Source organism: Chinchilla lanigera, unplaced genomic scaffold, assembly GCF_000276665.1.
Source record: "Chinchilla lanigera isolate Chin_1 unplaced genomic scaffold, ChiLan1.0 scaffold00112, whole genome shotgun sequence".
Lineage (NCBI taxonomy): Eukaryota > Metazoa > Chordata > Mammalia > Rodentia > Chinchillidae > Chinchilla > Chinchilla lanigera.
The window spans coordinates 2,630,950-2,646,636 of NW_004955513.1; the positions used below are offsets into that span (position 1 = coordinate 2,630,950).

Consider the following 15,687-nt stretch of genomic DNA (forward strand, 5'->3'; position numbering starts at 1 on the left):
GTTTCACTCAGAGTAAAAGGTAAACTCTTAACGATGCCCTCGGCTTCCCGCAGTCAGTCCCACCTTCTCTGTGACCCCATCTGTGGCCAGCCCTCCCCACACGGTCAGCTTCAGCCCCGCCCTCCCCTCCTTCCCAGCACAGGCCGGGCACCGTCTTCCTTTCCTGGCCCGGACCCGTGTTCCTTGCCCGTTGAATCTTCTTTGTCCTGACTTGTTCGTGGCTCATTTCCTCCACTACCCTCAAGTCTGAGTTCAAATGTCACCTTGATGAAGCTGGCTATGATGATCCCGTCTAAAATACAAACACTCCCTTGTCCCCATTTGTGCCGTTCAACTTCTTCCATTTCCTTTTTCTCTATCACAGTTATCACCTTTTCTAATAGCACACAATTATATACCAGCATCTGATCAGGAGCCAGAACCACAAAATAGGATAAACAGTGACAGTTTACATAATGAACAGTTAACAATAGAGGTGCAAAGAGAAATATATAAAGAATACCTCAGGGTTGTGAGGCCTCATGTAAGGAAGGAATAGATGAGTGGGGTCCCGTTCACAAGGCTGGCTTCACAGCTGGTGGGAGAAGGTGCAGCTGCATCTCAGAGATGGGAGGATGTTTGCTGGGTTTCACTGTGCAAGAGCTGGTCATGGACTAGGGAAAGGCTAGCAGGTAGGGAAGGGTGGGCTGGCCAGGCACCAGGTAGCCTTTTATCACTCCCGTTGGCAGGTAGGTGGTGCTGGGAAGCCTCCGGTTTTCACTGGGATACACTTGTGGGGGCGCCACTAGACCTGCACTGCAAGCCCTTTGTGGGCGCCCACTGACGTCGGCGTGAGTGAGTGCCCCAGACATCCCTTACCTTTGCCACTGCCCATTGTGTAGCTGGAGGGTGAAGATGACAAGAAAGGGAAGCTTCTTCACACTGGAAAGGACAATCCATCCTCCTGATCCTCTATAACCAAGGCTGACTATCATGCCAGGTACAAGACAGAAACACCTACTGGGTCCATTTGATGATCGCCAACAAGGCAATGAAGGGTGTGTTGAAAGCTGGAAGCAAGAAATTGATCACTGATACCAAAATCATCTCATTTGTTTTGTTACTTTACCCCTGTGCCTAGAAGGTGAGCTCCAGGACAGCAGCACTTTCACTGATGAATTCTTTGTGCCTAGAAAAATCCTTAGCATATTGAAAGTGTGTAAAAACCATTGAATACATGAATGGATGTGTTTTACTCCTTCAAACCCCATATGCTATATCATCACATGGATTTACAAGTTTTTTGAGCCACTGCTATTTTAGTGGGTGCTGAAAGTATTTCCCTGAATGGCAAGGAAATCAAGGTAATCTTTGGGCACATCTGCTTGGGTCATGTGGGACTGCCTGCCCCATTCCAAGGATGTTTCTGAGTGAAGCTGCTCAATCTAGGGGCACATGAATTTTTAATGGCCATTCTGATACTTAAATTAATCTTTTCATTTTAGAATAAATGTAGATTTACATGCAGTTGTGAGGAATAATTCAGAGATCGCATGTATTCTTTTCCTCATTTGCCACTATTATATATTTCAAAAGTACAGGAAGTGTCACAAAGAGAAAGCTGACATAGACACAACCAAGACGCCAATCACTAACTTGAATCATTCGTGCGGCTTTCCTAGCATCGCTCCCCTCCCGCTACCCCTGCACCCTGACAAAGCTGATCCGTGCTCCCCTAATAGAAAGTCATCCCTTCGAGTGTTACTGACCGTAACTATACAGCACACAAAGCTATGGATTTCACCAGACCTTGGTGTTACTACTACGTTTTATTTTAGTTATTTGATAGGTATTTAGTGATGATTTTTATTTATTTCACTAATGACTAATAGCGCAGAATGGTTTTTCTGTATTTATTTGCTACTGCATTGTATATCTTGTATGGCCTCTTTCCTTTCATGACTTTTGCCCATTTTTTAATTTATCTTTTAATCTATTGAGTTTTGAGTGTTCTTTGTAAATGGAGAAATTAATTATTCATCAGATATGTGATTGCACATAATATCTCTCAGTCTTTCAATTTGGTTTTTTTGTTTGCTTAAAAGAGTCCATGAAAGATCACAAATTGTTAATTTTGATGGAGGTGATGTTATACATTTTTCCTTTGATGGATCATACTATTGGTGACCAATTTAAAAACTACTGACTTAGCTACATATTCCATTTTTTCTTTGTTTTCAAAAAGTTTTGATATAGTGAGGCCCTGTCTTTAAAAATAAGTGCTATACTTTTATATTTTATGTGAAAACCTATACTCCATTTTGACCTGATTTTTGTATGAGGTGTGAAGCCTAGGTGGGGTGTATTGGTTTTGTTCTGTCTGTGGATGTACAACTGCTCCAGCACCACATTCTTCAAAGGCTGTCTTTCCTCCCATGAATAGCTTTTGCCTCTTATTTAAGATCAGTTGGGTCAGTTTGCACAGATCTGTTATAGATCCCGTAGTCTACTTCTTCTACTGCTCTCCAAATGCCTCCACTGCCATTACCACGGGCATCAATCGCTAAGCTTAGGTAAGTCTTGAATCAAGTAGCCCAATTCACCTACTTCATCCCTTTTAATTTTTAGGTAATTTGAGTTTCTTTGCATTTTCATACAAATTTTAGGCTAATATCTAGGTCAACTAAAATTCTTTTGGGGATATAAATAGAGTATATCTTTATTAGCTTTTTTGGAAGAAGTAACATCTTTACTATTCCAACAATAGATTATGTATGTGCCTGAGTTTAGATCTTTGAATTATTTTGTCATCATTACGTAGTTTTAAGTATACAGTTCTGTACATGATTTGTTAGATTTACACTTAGATGTGCAATTCGAGGGGGTGGTAGTGGGGATTAAAACCAGAGTCTTTGCACTGAGTTATATAGTTACATCCCCAATCTCCCTCCCTTTTAAATTTTGAGACAGGGTCTTGCAAAATTGCCCAGACCAGGTTCAAACTCATGATCCTCCTGCCTCAGCCTCCCAAAGTGCTGGGATTATAGGTATGTGCCTCTGCGTCTGTCTATAATTATTTTTCAGTGATTGTAAGTAGTATTGTAGTCTTAATTTTATTGTCTCTTGCTATTATGCACACACACAATTGATTTCTGCATGTTTACCTTGTAATCTGTAACCTTGTTTATTTTTTTATTTCTGTAACCTTGTTTAACTCAATTGTTTGCTCTGTTTTTGTTTTGTTTTATTTTTGGTTCTCTGTCTGGAAATAAAGTTTTCTTTCTTTCTGATCTATATGCTTTATATTTCCTTTTCCCCCTTTACCACAACTGGATGGAACTTTTTGCCCTACGTTAAACACCAAAGGTGAGAATGGATGTTCTTTCCTTTTCCCTGATATTAGAAAGCGGACTCCATCACTCACCATTCAGCATAAGGTTAGTTTTAAATTTTCTGTAGGTACTTTTTGTGAAATGAAGGGAGTTTTCCTCTAGTCTTTTTCTTATAGTCGCTATCCTGAATGGGTGTTGAACTTTGCCAAATGGTCTTTCTACATCAATATAAACATGCAAATTTTTAAAATGTGTTAATATGGGTTGATTGTTTGAATATTGAATCAACTTTTCACCGTAGGAATAGATGTTTTGCCCATGCTATATTATTCTTTATATATAGCCCATTATTAATGTTTTATTAAGAAATTTGAGTTCATAATTTTTCATTAAAATTTTACTGTCAAAATTATCTATTTTATATTAAAGTTACACCTTTTTTGGAAATTTGTTTATTCATTTATGTTGTCAAATTTATGCAAATAAATCTACCTATACTTCCTCTTCATTATCCTTTCATGTCTGCAGGGTCTGTAGGGATAGTTTATCTTTCAATCTTAACACTGATAATTTCATATTCTTTTTTCTAGATTATTCTTGATTCTTGGTGTGTGTGCTACAATGACTGATTTTAAATGTCTCATCTTTTCTTTTTTGTTGTTGTTTTTGTTTTTGTTTTTGTTTTTCTTCTGGTACCAGGACTGGAACTCACGACCTTGCACTTGCCAGGCAGGCACTGTGCCGCTGAGCTAAATCCCCAGCCCCTAAATGTCTCATCTTTTCTATCATGTGCATTTAGTGCTATAAAATTCCCTTCTAGCACTAGTGCATCCTACTGGCTTTGTTATGTTGTGCCTTCATTTTCATCTAATCTACTTTTTAAAATATTATCTCAAAACTTCTTCTTCTTCCATGGATTAAAATTATGTTAATTACCTCAGAAGCACCCAGAGAAAGATTTCCCGCTAACTCTTGATATCCATTTCTGGTTTCTTTTCATATGGTCAGAGCACGCTTTCTACATGATTCCTATTCTTTTAAATACACTGAGTTTCATTTCATGATCCAAGATACGGCCTTATTCTGTGAATGTCCTATAGATGTTTGAAAGGAATGTGTGTAGGACTGTTGTGAGGAGTGCTCTACAGATGTGAATTGCATTACATTAATTAACAATGTGTCCGAGTCTTCAATGTGCTGTTGGTTTTCTTTCTAGCTACCTTTAATTGTTAAGACAGAAGTATTGGAGTCTCCAACTACCACTGAGGGTTTGCTTATATCTCTGTTCAGTTCCACCTGTTTGGCTTCACAGATTGTTCAGCTCTGTTATACGGTGCACCTGCATTTAAGGCTATTATTCCTTCCTGGGCTTGGAATATAGAAGAAGAACATTTGAGTAGCATGCACAAGGCCCGGGGTTCAATCCTCAGTATTGCAATAAGAAATTACAGACATTATTACATCTTCTCTGTGGAATGGTTCATTTATAATTATGTAACCACTTTCAATTTTTCTTTCTTCTGAAGTCTATTTTATCTGATATTAAACTAATATTTCAACTTTCTTTTACTTAATATTTATGTATATCATTTTCCATAATTTTACTTTCAGCCTATCTCTGTGGTTATATTGGGTACGTTTCTTGTAGATAACATATAGTTTTATCATAGTTCTTTACACAATCTTCCAGTCACTGTCTTTTAATTGCTATATTTAGGCCATTTATATTCAATATAATTATTAATATGTTAGAGTTTGTATTATTTTTTGCTCTACTGCAACAAAGTATCACAAAAAGGATAATACAAAACACAGAAACTTATTGTTTCATTGTTCTGCAGCTCAAAAATCTTAGACAAAGTGAGATATGGGAGGCAGAACATGAAAAATATATTAATGAATCTACCTCTGTGGGAAAATAACTCAGTGGTCCTGAAAGCACTCTGAGATACACAGTAGAAACATATCACATTGCCCCACTGGGAAGAAAGAACACAAACCATTAATCCCATCGGTCATTACCTCTATCAGCTGTGTGTGGTAATTCACCTGCCTATGTGTTTCAGAGGAACACAGAAGAATAGAGGATGTAGGCACTTTAGTGGGGAAGCTATGAATCTGTCAATGTGCTAGAAACAATGATAGCTATCAGTAGGCTGAGAGGGTCAGTCATCAATACCTCCAACCACAATCCATCCCTTGCACTCTGCTGACATTTTCATACTCCATATCAACTGTATTCCTTACTGATCTATAAGAGTGGTGGTAGACACAGTCTCTAAAATAATAAAAATAGATGGTTTGTGGTACAAGCTACAGTCTCCACTGTAATTGTTGTTGCAACCTTTGCTGGCTTTTCACCTTAAGCCCCTTTCTATTCCTTCTAACTGCACCTCAATCCCAGCTAGCACGTACTGTGCCCTGGTGCCATTGTTGGTGCCATCAAAATTATCTTAGACACAAATGTTGAATAAATCCAAGGCACCTAAGAATTGGCAATGCCAAGAAGCTAGGACCACTAGGACACTCAATGCAGGGTAATGAAGGATGTTACTAATGATGGTGAGACAAACTTGGAGTAGGGGCAGTCCAACAAGACTACTGCTAGAAAGTAATACAGTCACAAGCAGAAACACCCAGAAAGTGGTGCACTGGGGTGGGAAATCTCTCCTCTCCAGTTCTATCATCTCACATCTTTAGGCCTTGACTTCTCCCTCTACTTCCTGTTCCTCATGAGTTGACCACAATCTGTTGCCTTATCACCTGTTGATGATGTCCACTACCAATGTAATTTAACCAGTAAGAAAAATGCAGTTGGAAAAACCCAATAGAATTCAGCCCAAAGGACACTGTGCAGAGCAGGTGGACTGTGGGAGAGAAGGTGGACTATGGGAGACTATGTGCAGAGAAGGTGGACTATGGGAGACAGTGCTCCAATAGCCCCAAGCATAGAATTCCTGGTGGCAGGGCTCTTCTGTAGTCATTTGTGAATTTTGTTTCCCATCTTTTTCAAGTGTGCAATTACTTGTATCAACGTTGTAAAGTGAATGGATAAACAATTCCCACATAAGTGTCTGGGACACGGCCAAAATGAACAGTGTACAGAAATGTATCTCCCTGACATGGAGACTATGGCCTGTTCACTAATATCTGGTACCTGCCCTCCACACTCTCAGGAGAACGGCTTTCCTGGTCAACAGCACCTTCCATGTTGGGGCCAAGTATTGGAAAAATGCCAGCACCTTTAGGACAACCCAAGGTATTACTCCAGGAGTGTTCTATGGGAGACAGGTATTACTCCAGGAGTGTACTGTGTAATGAGTACTTGGGGCCTCCCAATTTGGGGCCAGAGAAACACAAATGTGCCCCTTCCTCCCCTCCCTTCCCCCTCCATCTCATGGATTCCTTATTTGCAGATATATAGTCTAAAGTGATGAGAACAGTAGCTTTGGGAAGGGACAGCCCAACAGGAAAGGAACAATGCCATGCAGAAAAATGCCTCAACCCTGGAACAATAGTGAAGACCTCCCCCTCCTTCCCTCTGTCTCACAATGGTGTCTGCTACAGGTTGACACAACCTCCTGCCCTACTATCTCAAGACAGCATCCCATAGACCTTGGCCTCTGGCCCTACATTCAGTCCACTATGGATTGATGCCATTGACTGGCACTATCATTCCCAAATGGTGTCTATCAACATCTGAACTTAACCAGTATTATTACTTTCTTTGTCACTGTAACACAATCCCTGACACCCACAATTTAAAGGCAGAGAGGTTTATTTGTCTTAGTTCCCTGTGAGCTCAGTCCAAAGTTAGCTGCCTCCAATACAGAAACACAGGGTGGAAGGTAACAATGAAAGAAATCTGCTCCACCACCACCACCACACGCAAGAAACAGAGAAGGGAGAAGCCAGAGTCAAGAATACACTTTTCCGACTCACTTCCCAGTGACCCAGCTCTAATAAGGCTCTATCTCCTAAAATGACATTCAACTACTGAAGTCATCCATGGATAAACCCACTGGAGTGCAGCACCCACATAATCCAAATACCTGCTAAACACAAGACATGTTGGGGAACATTTTAGACTTAAATCATAATATTCTACCGCTGTCCCTCAAACGATTCATATCCCCCTCATCATGAAAAATACATTTACTCCATATCTAAGAGTCACCAAAGACTTAACAGTGTTCCAGCAATGCAAAAACATCCAAGTTCAAAGTCTCGTCTGAGACTCAAGGCAAACTCTTAGCTGTGAGTGATGTAAAAAAAAATTTTTAAGTTAAATACTTCCAATATACAATAACATAGGGTAGAAATTCCCATCCCAAAAGGGAAAAATGGAGGAATAAAAATGGAACCAAAGCAAGACCCTGCAAGGAAAATATTAAATCCTGTAGCAATATGTCCAGCACCTGGGGCAGGTTGTGGTGCTACATGAACACCAAAGTGCTTGGATAGCCCCATCCCCATGACATTGCTTATGACAGCCCTTATAACCTCTTTTTGGGGTGGCTCTGCTCACCACCCACAGCTTGTTTCAACACATTAAAAACATCTCTAACTTCTTGGGGTCCCCACTGAACCTTTGGCATTACTCTCACAGCTTCATGCACTTCCCTATCAAGGGCATACTACCCGGGCTTCCAGGCCTTCTGTTGAAATCTATGTGGAAGCCTCCATGACCCCATAACTCTTTCATTCTGCACGATGATAAAACAAACACCCTGTAGATGACACCAAGGACTATTACCATCTCAAGTCATAGCCAGGCCCCCTTACATCATGCCTGAAGAGGCCTCTCAGTGCCTGATAGCTGAACATTATCAAAGGAATACTGGGGAACAAATTCCCTAGACAAATGTCCTCTGGCAGGGGACCCTCTTCAGCAGGCAGGGACTGTCTTCTGAAATGAAAGATTTACACTTTGACACCTCTGAGTCTGTGGCAGATGGGGTCTTGTTGATCCCTGAGACACCCTTAAGCCATCTTCCCTATTATCCTGGTGTGGCTTCTTTTTAATGCTAATCCTTTCAGCAACCATGTTCTCCACAGCCCAAATTTAGCAGGGATTTCCTGTCTAATGAAACTGCAAACTTGGTTCCTGATTTTCACTGTAGATCTGGCTAAAAGCAGTCAGCAGTACCCATGCCGAAGCTTGAACATTAGAACATCAGTCTCCTGCAAAGTCTCAGGACATGGGAAAAAGAAAATGAAGAAAAATTTTCTGCCAATGTGTGACACACACAACCTCCAGTCCAACTGCCAATGGGGTCTTGGTTTTCAGTTGAAATTTCCTGAGCCTCCTCTTTACTGTCCACATTCCTATTGGCATCCTGGGCTTCTAAACTTGAACCAGAACCTGCCATCATTTTTTGCTTACTCAGCTTACCGCATTCTAAGACTTCTGTTCGCTATATCTCAAAAGCTTTGCAAACTCCTCCTGCAAACCAGTTTGAAAGGCTTCTGCACCACACAGTCAGTTATAGTGACAACAATGACCCCACTTCTCTGGTACCAATATCTCTATGAGTCACTTTCTTATCACTGGGACAAATAGCTAACACCTACAACTTTTAGGAAGAGAGATTTATTTGGCTCATAATTTCCAGTGGTCTCAGTCCAAAGTTTAGCTGGCTCCAAGGTGGAAATGCAGGGGGGAAGGGCATGGCAGAAGAAGACTGCTCAACCTGTGATAGTCCAGAAGCAGAGAAAGAAGAAAGGATTCAGGGACAAGAATACACTTCTCCAGCTCATGCATGCCTCCCATGATCCCACCAGGCACCTCTTAACAGCACATTCAGCTGCTGAACTCAAAGAGTTAATCCCTTGGAATATAATGATATGTATAATGGTAAGTATAATGATATGTGTGATGCCCTAACAATCCACTCAACCTCCAAACACACGAAACTTCAGGATACATTTTAGATCTAAATCATTACAACAAATATCCAACACTATAGCTGGGGACCTTGGTAGAATTCAGTCTCTTGGGACCCAGAGCAGGGCAGATGGAAAATGAGAGACAGCTGCACAGCTCCGATGGGTTTGGAGCTGTCAGTCATCTTTGCACGTTGTTTCCTGTTGGTTTTAAGAATGTCCTTACATGTACCCATACACTAAGTGCACAGATCAATGAGTCGCACACAAGTGAAATACAAGGTGTCTTGGATACAGAAACAAAAATGAGGACAGAAAAGCTTCCTCACTGATGTGAAGACTCCAACCTGCTAAGCAATCTCTGGTCCTGAAGACCACAGGCCTCGCCCTTCCCACCTCCCGTCAGGGACAGGCTTCCTGGTCAGCAGCCCTTTCCACTCTGGCACCAAGTATTAGCTCACACCAGCACCTTCAGGAAAACTCTAAGGCTTATAGAGAGTGCTAAATAGTATTGTTTAGCAAGTACCTGGAGTTGTCCAATTTTGACCCAGAGAGGCACAAAAGTGCCACTGTGGGGCCCCAACTCCTGTATCCACAGCTCAAGTCACAGTTCTCTGAGCAAATGAACTGCAGCATTCGGAGGGGGAGGGCAGACTTCTTAGGCAGAAAGTGGCAGGGTCTAAGGCCAGCAGGGCAGGTACCCAGGGAACTAGCCAGGGACTCCTTCCAGGTAGGTGTGTGGCTTCCTTGTGCTTCTTGCCCAGTTTATCCAAAGAGAATAAGGGTTAAGGCTGTTGTGTCCGCATGTGGGTGGTCAAAGCTGATGAGGAGAAGGCCTTTGTGATGTAGGGGGCCCCACTGGGGTGAAGTCAAGGGAGTTGCATGAGTGTGAATTTATGAAAAGCTATGGTGACGCTTGGCCCTGAATCCCACTACATGTAGGATGGGAAGGAAGAAACCAACATCCATGGCGCCTCAGTCATGCCAGGGTGCCTGGAGGCCTGCCATGTCCTCTCAGTGGATCTTCTGATTTCTAAAGCAGCAGAAGTTTTAAGTTCTCTTATTAGAGAGGCAGCCTTTGCATGCACAGAGGTGAAATAACTTGGTTTATTCCTTTAGTGGAAAACCATGTATGACCTCCTAACATGTGTCTAGAACTGTGTGTGCAGCCACAACAGAACTGTGAGCCCAAGCAGCCAACTCCCTGTTCTTACACTGTAACCGAGGGGATGGGAAGGGCACAGACAGAGGAAGAGAACAAGGCACGAGTAGGCAGCGCCAGAGTACAGAATGAAGGAGGGGTCAGGAAGTAAAGGTGCTCCCCTGAGCAGGAGGCGAGACGTGGCTCCCTTAGAACTTGGCCCTGGCCAGCCATGGGTGCTGAGGGCAAAGAGGGCAGGGATGGGAGGGAGGAAGCCAGATCTCCTGTCTGGGTGGGCTGGGCAGTGGGCAGGACCCCGGGGTGGGCAGACACTGGCCGGCACTGCGGTCTTTGTGTCCAGTGGCATTAAGTTGTTATTCATGGGATCCCAACAATAACAGCACTGCACTCGTGATGGATGTGGACTTGGCGTGAGGGACGGGCGGGAGGGGCGTGGTCAGTGCCAAGTGCGCACTGGCCCTGGCTGCAGGGGACATAAAGGGCGTCCAGAGGGGAGCCGACACAGCCTCGTCAGACTCCAGGAGACCTGCGTGGCCGCGAGCACAGCGCTGAGATGAAGACCCTGCTCCTCACCTTCGTGCTGCTTGGTGTGGTGGCCGCCCTGCCAGCTGAGGGCCCTCTGTCCTTCCTCTCAAAAGAGTTGGATGTGAGGCCGGGCGGGGTGCCTAGGGTAGGAGTAAGGCCGTGGCCACTGGACAGCAGCCAGCGACTGGGACCCCTGTTTCAAGAGGTGTCATTTAAGTCTGGGTTCTGAACCTGCACTTTGAGCCCCAAATGTGACCAAGGGATTCAGCGGTTCTGGAGGCACACAAGGCCATTCCCGGGGCAGGGCTGGAGCAGAAACCTCCGAGCTTAGGTCAGGATCCTGCCGAAGAGACACCCACAGTCAGAAGGCTGCCCAGGGCAGGAAGTGGGGGCTCACCTGGTGCCTCGTGCTAAGGCCACATACCCAAAGAGAATGGAACTGTTGAGGAGGAAGCCAGCCTTGCTCCACGGGGCACAGGCTGGGGTGAAGGGAAGCCAGGCCCGTCTCTAGGGGCTGCACCCTGGGGTCTGTGAGCATCAGTTTAGCTGCAGGTCAGCATGTCAGGCTGGGCCATGGGTTCAGGTCTCGGCCTGCTCCAGGTCACAGGGACCTGGTACCTGAAAGCTATGGTGGCCAACAAGAACCTGTCAGAGGAGGACCAGCCCAAGAAGGCATTCCCTGTGATGATGACAACCCTGGAAGGAGGGGACGTGGAGGCCAAGATCACCTACGTGTGAGCGTCACCCATGAGGGACCCTCCACCTGCTATTCTTCCCCTCCCTCGTTCACCTTTGAATGTTGGTGTCAAAGTCCCCGGACTTTGAGGGGACATAGCCAGCATCCTACAGCTCGGGCAGGGGTGGGATGGGTTTTCACCTGGTCAGGGCTGAGCGGGGCTCCAGGGGGGCTGTGCTGGGCTCCGCCGAGTCCTGAGAGCAGCTGCTCCTGCGCCTCCTGATTTCCAGCAAGAAGGGGCGGTGCTACGAGGAGAAAGTTCTGCTGCACAAAGCCCAGGAGCCTGGAAAATACAGCGCCTGTGAGTCCTGCCTGCAGTGCCCTGAGCTGGGGCTGCATGGGGAAAGTGGGAAGTGGTGAACGGTCCCTGCCTTGTCCGCCCCCCAGGAGGGGCGTCCTCTTCCTTCCTGGCATCTGTGGCCGAACAGCAGACATCTGAAACTTTGGGTTTGCCAGCAGCGTGGATGCCCAGGTCGCATCTCTCCCTGGGTGGTCCTAATACTGACCCCTGGGGAAACTGAGGCCAAGGAAGCAGGGCAGGGCAGCTTCTCAGAGCTGGTGCCACACTCCAGCCTCGATGTCCCTGGCCTTTACCATCTGAGCTTGACACGTGAGGTTCACCCCTCTCCATGGAGGCCATCACGGGACCGGCTGGGCTGGGTGCATCTCCTGGGTGGCGGTCAGCACACTCCAGACTCTTCCTAGGTGTGGTCTTGGATGCTTTCTCTAGGAACAAAGATACTTCAAGCTAATTTCTTGTGTTCTTCTACAGATCAGGGCAAGATGTCCATAAACATAGAGGAGACGTCTGTACGGGACCACATCCTCTTTTACACTGAGCATGTTTTACATGGGAAGATGATCCGCATCGGAAGCCTCATGGGTGAGGGTCCTTTGGAGAGCCCTGTCTCCTACCTCACTGTCCTGGCTTTGAAAAGCCAGTAAAGCTGGCAGCAGCTGTGTCCTGGCATCAGGGTATTAAGAAGGTCCCTGTGCTGGCCTTGTGGTGCTGGGCACAGTGCTGCCTGGGCAGAGTGAAAGCTCTGTGGTGGGAAGGGGTCAGCTGGGAGGGGTCTGTCCACCATGGGGCAGACATTGCCTTTGGTGATGCAAGCCACCGAGTGTCACTTCTTAGGGTCTCAGAAGCCAGAGGGGATTAACATAACTGTCAGGACAGTTATGTCCTGACAGAGGCCTTAGTGGGACAAGGTGCCTCCAGGGTGAAGGGACAGAACAATGCCTCTGGGACACAAGGTCCTTGCAGAGCTGCTCAGAAGCCACTCTATCCCCTGGGTCACACAGTGGGTTCAGATATCCCAGCATGACCCCCTTCCCAGGGCCCTGTCAACTGGGCCATCTTCATCCCAGTCTTCAACCCAGAGTTTATCGTCCTCCCTTAAACCTCCCTCCTCCCCTGCCCTTGGCCACTTTGGGTGGCTGTGTCCTTCGGCCACTGGCTTCCTGCAGAGCTGTGCAGCCATTGCTCCTCTGTTCACCTGGCCCCTGCCCCACAGGGAGGACCCCTGAGGAAAACCCGGAGGCCCTGGAGGAATTCGAGAAATTCACACAACACAAGGGACTCCCGCAGGACAGCTTCATTCCCGAGCAGAAGGGTGAGCGGAGCGCTCTGTTCCATGTTCTCCGCCGCATCCCCTCTGGGTCTCCAGTGTCCCCTTTGTGTCTCCCATGTTCCTGTGAGTCCACGTGTATCCCTCATGTCTCCCTGCGTCCCTCCCGTCTGTTCCCTGTGCATCTCCTCTGTCACCTCCCCTGGTCACCCGGACTCTCCCTGGGTCTTGCCCACTGGGGAGTCTGAGCTGCAGGGATGATGGGGTGGGGGCCTCTGTCCCAGATACCATCTCACCTCTGAGTTTATGTTGCTGTTTCAACAGAAAACTGTGTGCCCGAGTATGACTAGGATAAGTGACGCGCTGAGTGGATGTTGAAAATGCCCAGAATCCTGAATTTCTCCTATTCCAGCATCCATTCCTTTGGCTCCACTCCTTTCCCAACCAGGAAGGAGAGACCCCACCAGGCCAGGCGGGAGTGGTCACCTCAGGAGTTGACCTTGTGTACCCTCCAGACATCTTTACCATTACCAACAGCAGTTTAGCCCCATCATCCTTCCCATCCCCGGTGTCCACTTAGTCTGGTCCCCACTACACAAACCCACCAGGGGTTCTCAGAGACCAGGCCATTCATGGAGAAGATAGGATCACCCTTGGTGCCATAACCACCAGCAGGGGCTGTGTGGTGGCCTGGGGAAAGATCTCTGATCTGGCACCACCCCAGCACCTCCTGCCTCTCCCTGTCCCTACAGGAGTGGCCCCAACCTCTGCTCCCCTTTCTGTCACTATACCCAACCAGGTCTGCGCCTCCTGAGTCCACCATCCTGCCTACTGGCCTGGCCTCCTGAACAACCCCTCCCTCCACAACCTCCTGCAACACCCCTGGTCTCACCTGACTCAAAATAAACAACTTCAGCAGCCTTTCTGTGTTTGGCCTTCTGTGTGAAGGGACCTTGGGTCAGCTCCCTGAGAGTTCTGCTAGGAGGAGGAGCCAGCAGGATTGCTGGGGAGACCTTAGACCCAGCAGGCCCCAGACACCCAGGAGCATGGCTTTCTACTGGTCTGTAGGGCCATGAGATTCCTGGAGACCACCATATGAGCTGTTGCCCCAAGTGGTTTTAGTCAAGACTAGGACCTGAGTAGTCAACGGGAGGACAGGAGAGAGAAGACATCTTCGTATGGTTTACAGCTGGGTGTTTCCTCAAAAACCCATGCATGCAGGGGTGGAACTTTGGGGAGGTGACTGGATCATGGGGACACTATACATGGCATCAGTGCTTTGTCCCCTGCCCTCATGAGAAGAGCTCCATTTCAGCCAGCTTCTTCCCCTTTTTATTCTATCCGGACTGCAAGCCTATTGGTTGGTGCCACCCACATCCGGGGTGGATCTTCACTCCTCAGTTTGCAGCCTATACATCAGTTATCTACAGACACACCCAGGACTGTGCTCCACTAGGCCACCAGGCATTTCTTAATCCATTCAAGTTGACATCACAGTTAGCTATCACAATTATAATCTTCTAAGTTTATGTGATTTTTTAGTGACATATTTCATTACTTGACTGAGTGGTGCTCAAGTGTGGGCTGCATAGGGGACAAGAGAATGCTGCGCTGTGAATTGCTAACTCTGCCTCCTGTGACTGCCACAGCATCAATCAAACCAAACACCCTAAGGTATCAGACATCACAGGCGCTTGTGTGGCAAACTTCAGCAATTACTGATAATATTTCAGCCTACCTTCTTGTACGTCCCTGTCAACAGGTGTTTACTGTTATTAAGAAGACTTGAAAATTTTCTTATTTAATTATTAAATGGACTTGTGTTATTTTATAAGATAGCTTAGTAAGTTAATTATTTGCAGCTGGAGGATAGGAAGTGCAAAAATGTATCAAAAGGGAGATTCCATCATGGTGGCCTAGAGGAGGCAGCACTGTCGGCCACTCTGAGACACTCTCCAGGTCAGTAGGTATAGCTGCATGAGGTGACAGCAGAACCTCCCATGGGAAGATGACCTCAACACCAGTAATGCACTCAGCAAGCTAGAAATCAGGAAAATATTTCCATTCCCAATAACTTCAAAAAGAATTGCCTACCAAAGAATCAACCAAACCAAGGTGGTTAAAGACCTCTTAAAAAAAAATTACAGTATACTGGAGAAATAAATTGAAGATGGCTCTCTTTTCTTGTCTTTTTGAGAAAGGGTCTTCCTATGCAGTTCAGACTGGCCTTGAGCTCACTTTGTAGCCCAGGCTGGTCTCGAACTCACAGCAGTCCTCCTGCCTGAGCCTCCTGAGTGCTGAGATTACAGGCGTGCACCACCACGCCCAGCTGAAGATGACTTTAGAAAAGGGAAGTACATGCCTTGTTCTTAGACTGGCAGAATTAAATAGTTAAAATGGTCATATTACCAAAAGTAATCTATAGACTTAATGCAAACCCTATTAATATACAAAGAACACTCTTCACAGACTAGAAAAGATAAGCAATCCTGTATTATA

General features: G+C 45.9%; 1 protein-coding gene and 1 long non-coding RNA gene across 3 annotated transcripts; one reads left to right on the forward strand and one right to left on the reverse strand.

The window, feature by feature from the left end:
* Positions 1 to 501: 501 nt before the first annotated feature.
* On the reverse strand, positions 502 to 9,949 carry LOC102010830. Its single transcript, XR_264458.1, has 3 exons — positions 9,724 to 9,949; positions 859 to 1,049; positions 502 to 574 (listed from the first exon to the last, which is right to left on the reverse strand). It is a non-coding gene; the product is annotated as an uncharacterized LOC102010830 (long non-coding RNA).
* An 886-nt stretch (positions 9,950 to 10,835) lies between these two features.
* LOC102011031 (odorant-binding protein 2b-like) lies at positions 10,836 to 14,109 on the forward strand. 2 transcript variants are annotated; one of them, XM_013506570.1, is made up of 6 exons: positions 10,836 to 11,089; positions 11,485 to 11,618; positions 11,851 to 11,921; positions 12,393 to 12,503; positions 13,135 to 13,233; positions 13,513 to 14,109. In XM_013506570.1, exons 1-6 carry the CDS (start codon positions 10,913 to 10,915, stop codon positions 13,536 to 13,538), a joined length of 618 nt encoding a protein of 205 aa, XP_013362024.1. In that variant the 5' UTR covers positions 10,836 to 10,912; the 3' UTR covers positions 13,539 to 14,109. The 2 variants fall into 2 exon arrangements, with proteins under 2 accessions (XP_013362024.1, XP_005408480.1); XM_005408423.1 differs by having other exon boundaries at positions 10,836 to 11,005.
* The last annotated feature ends 1,578 nt before the right edge of the window (positions 14,110 to 15,687 follow it).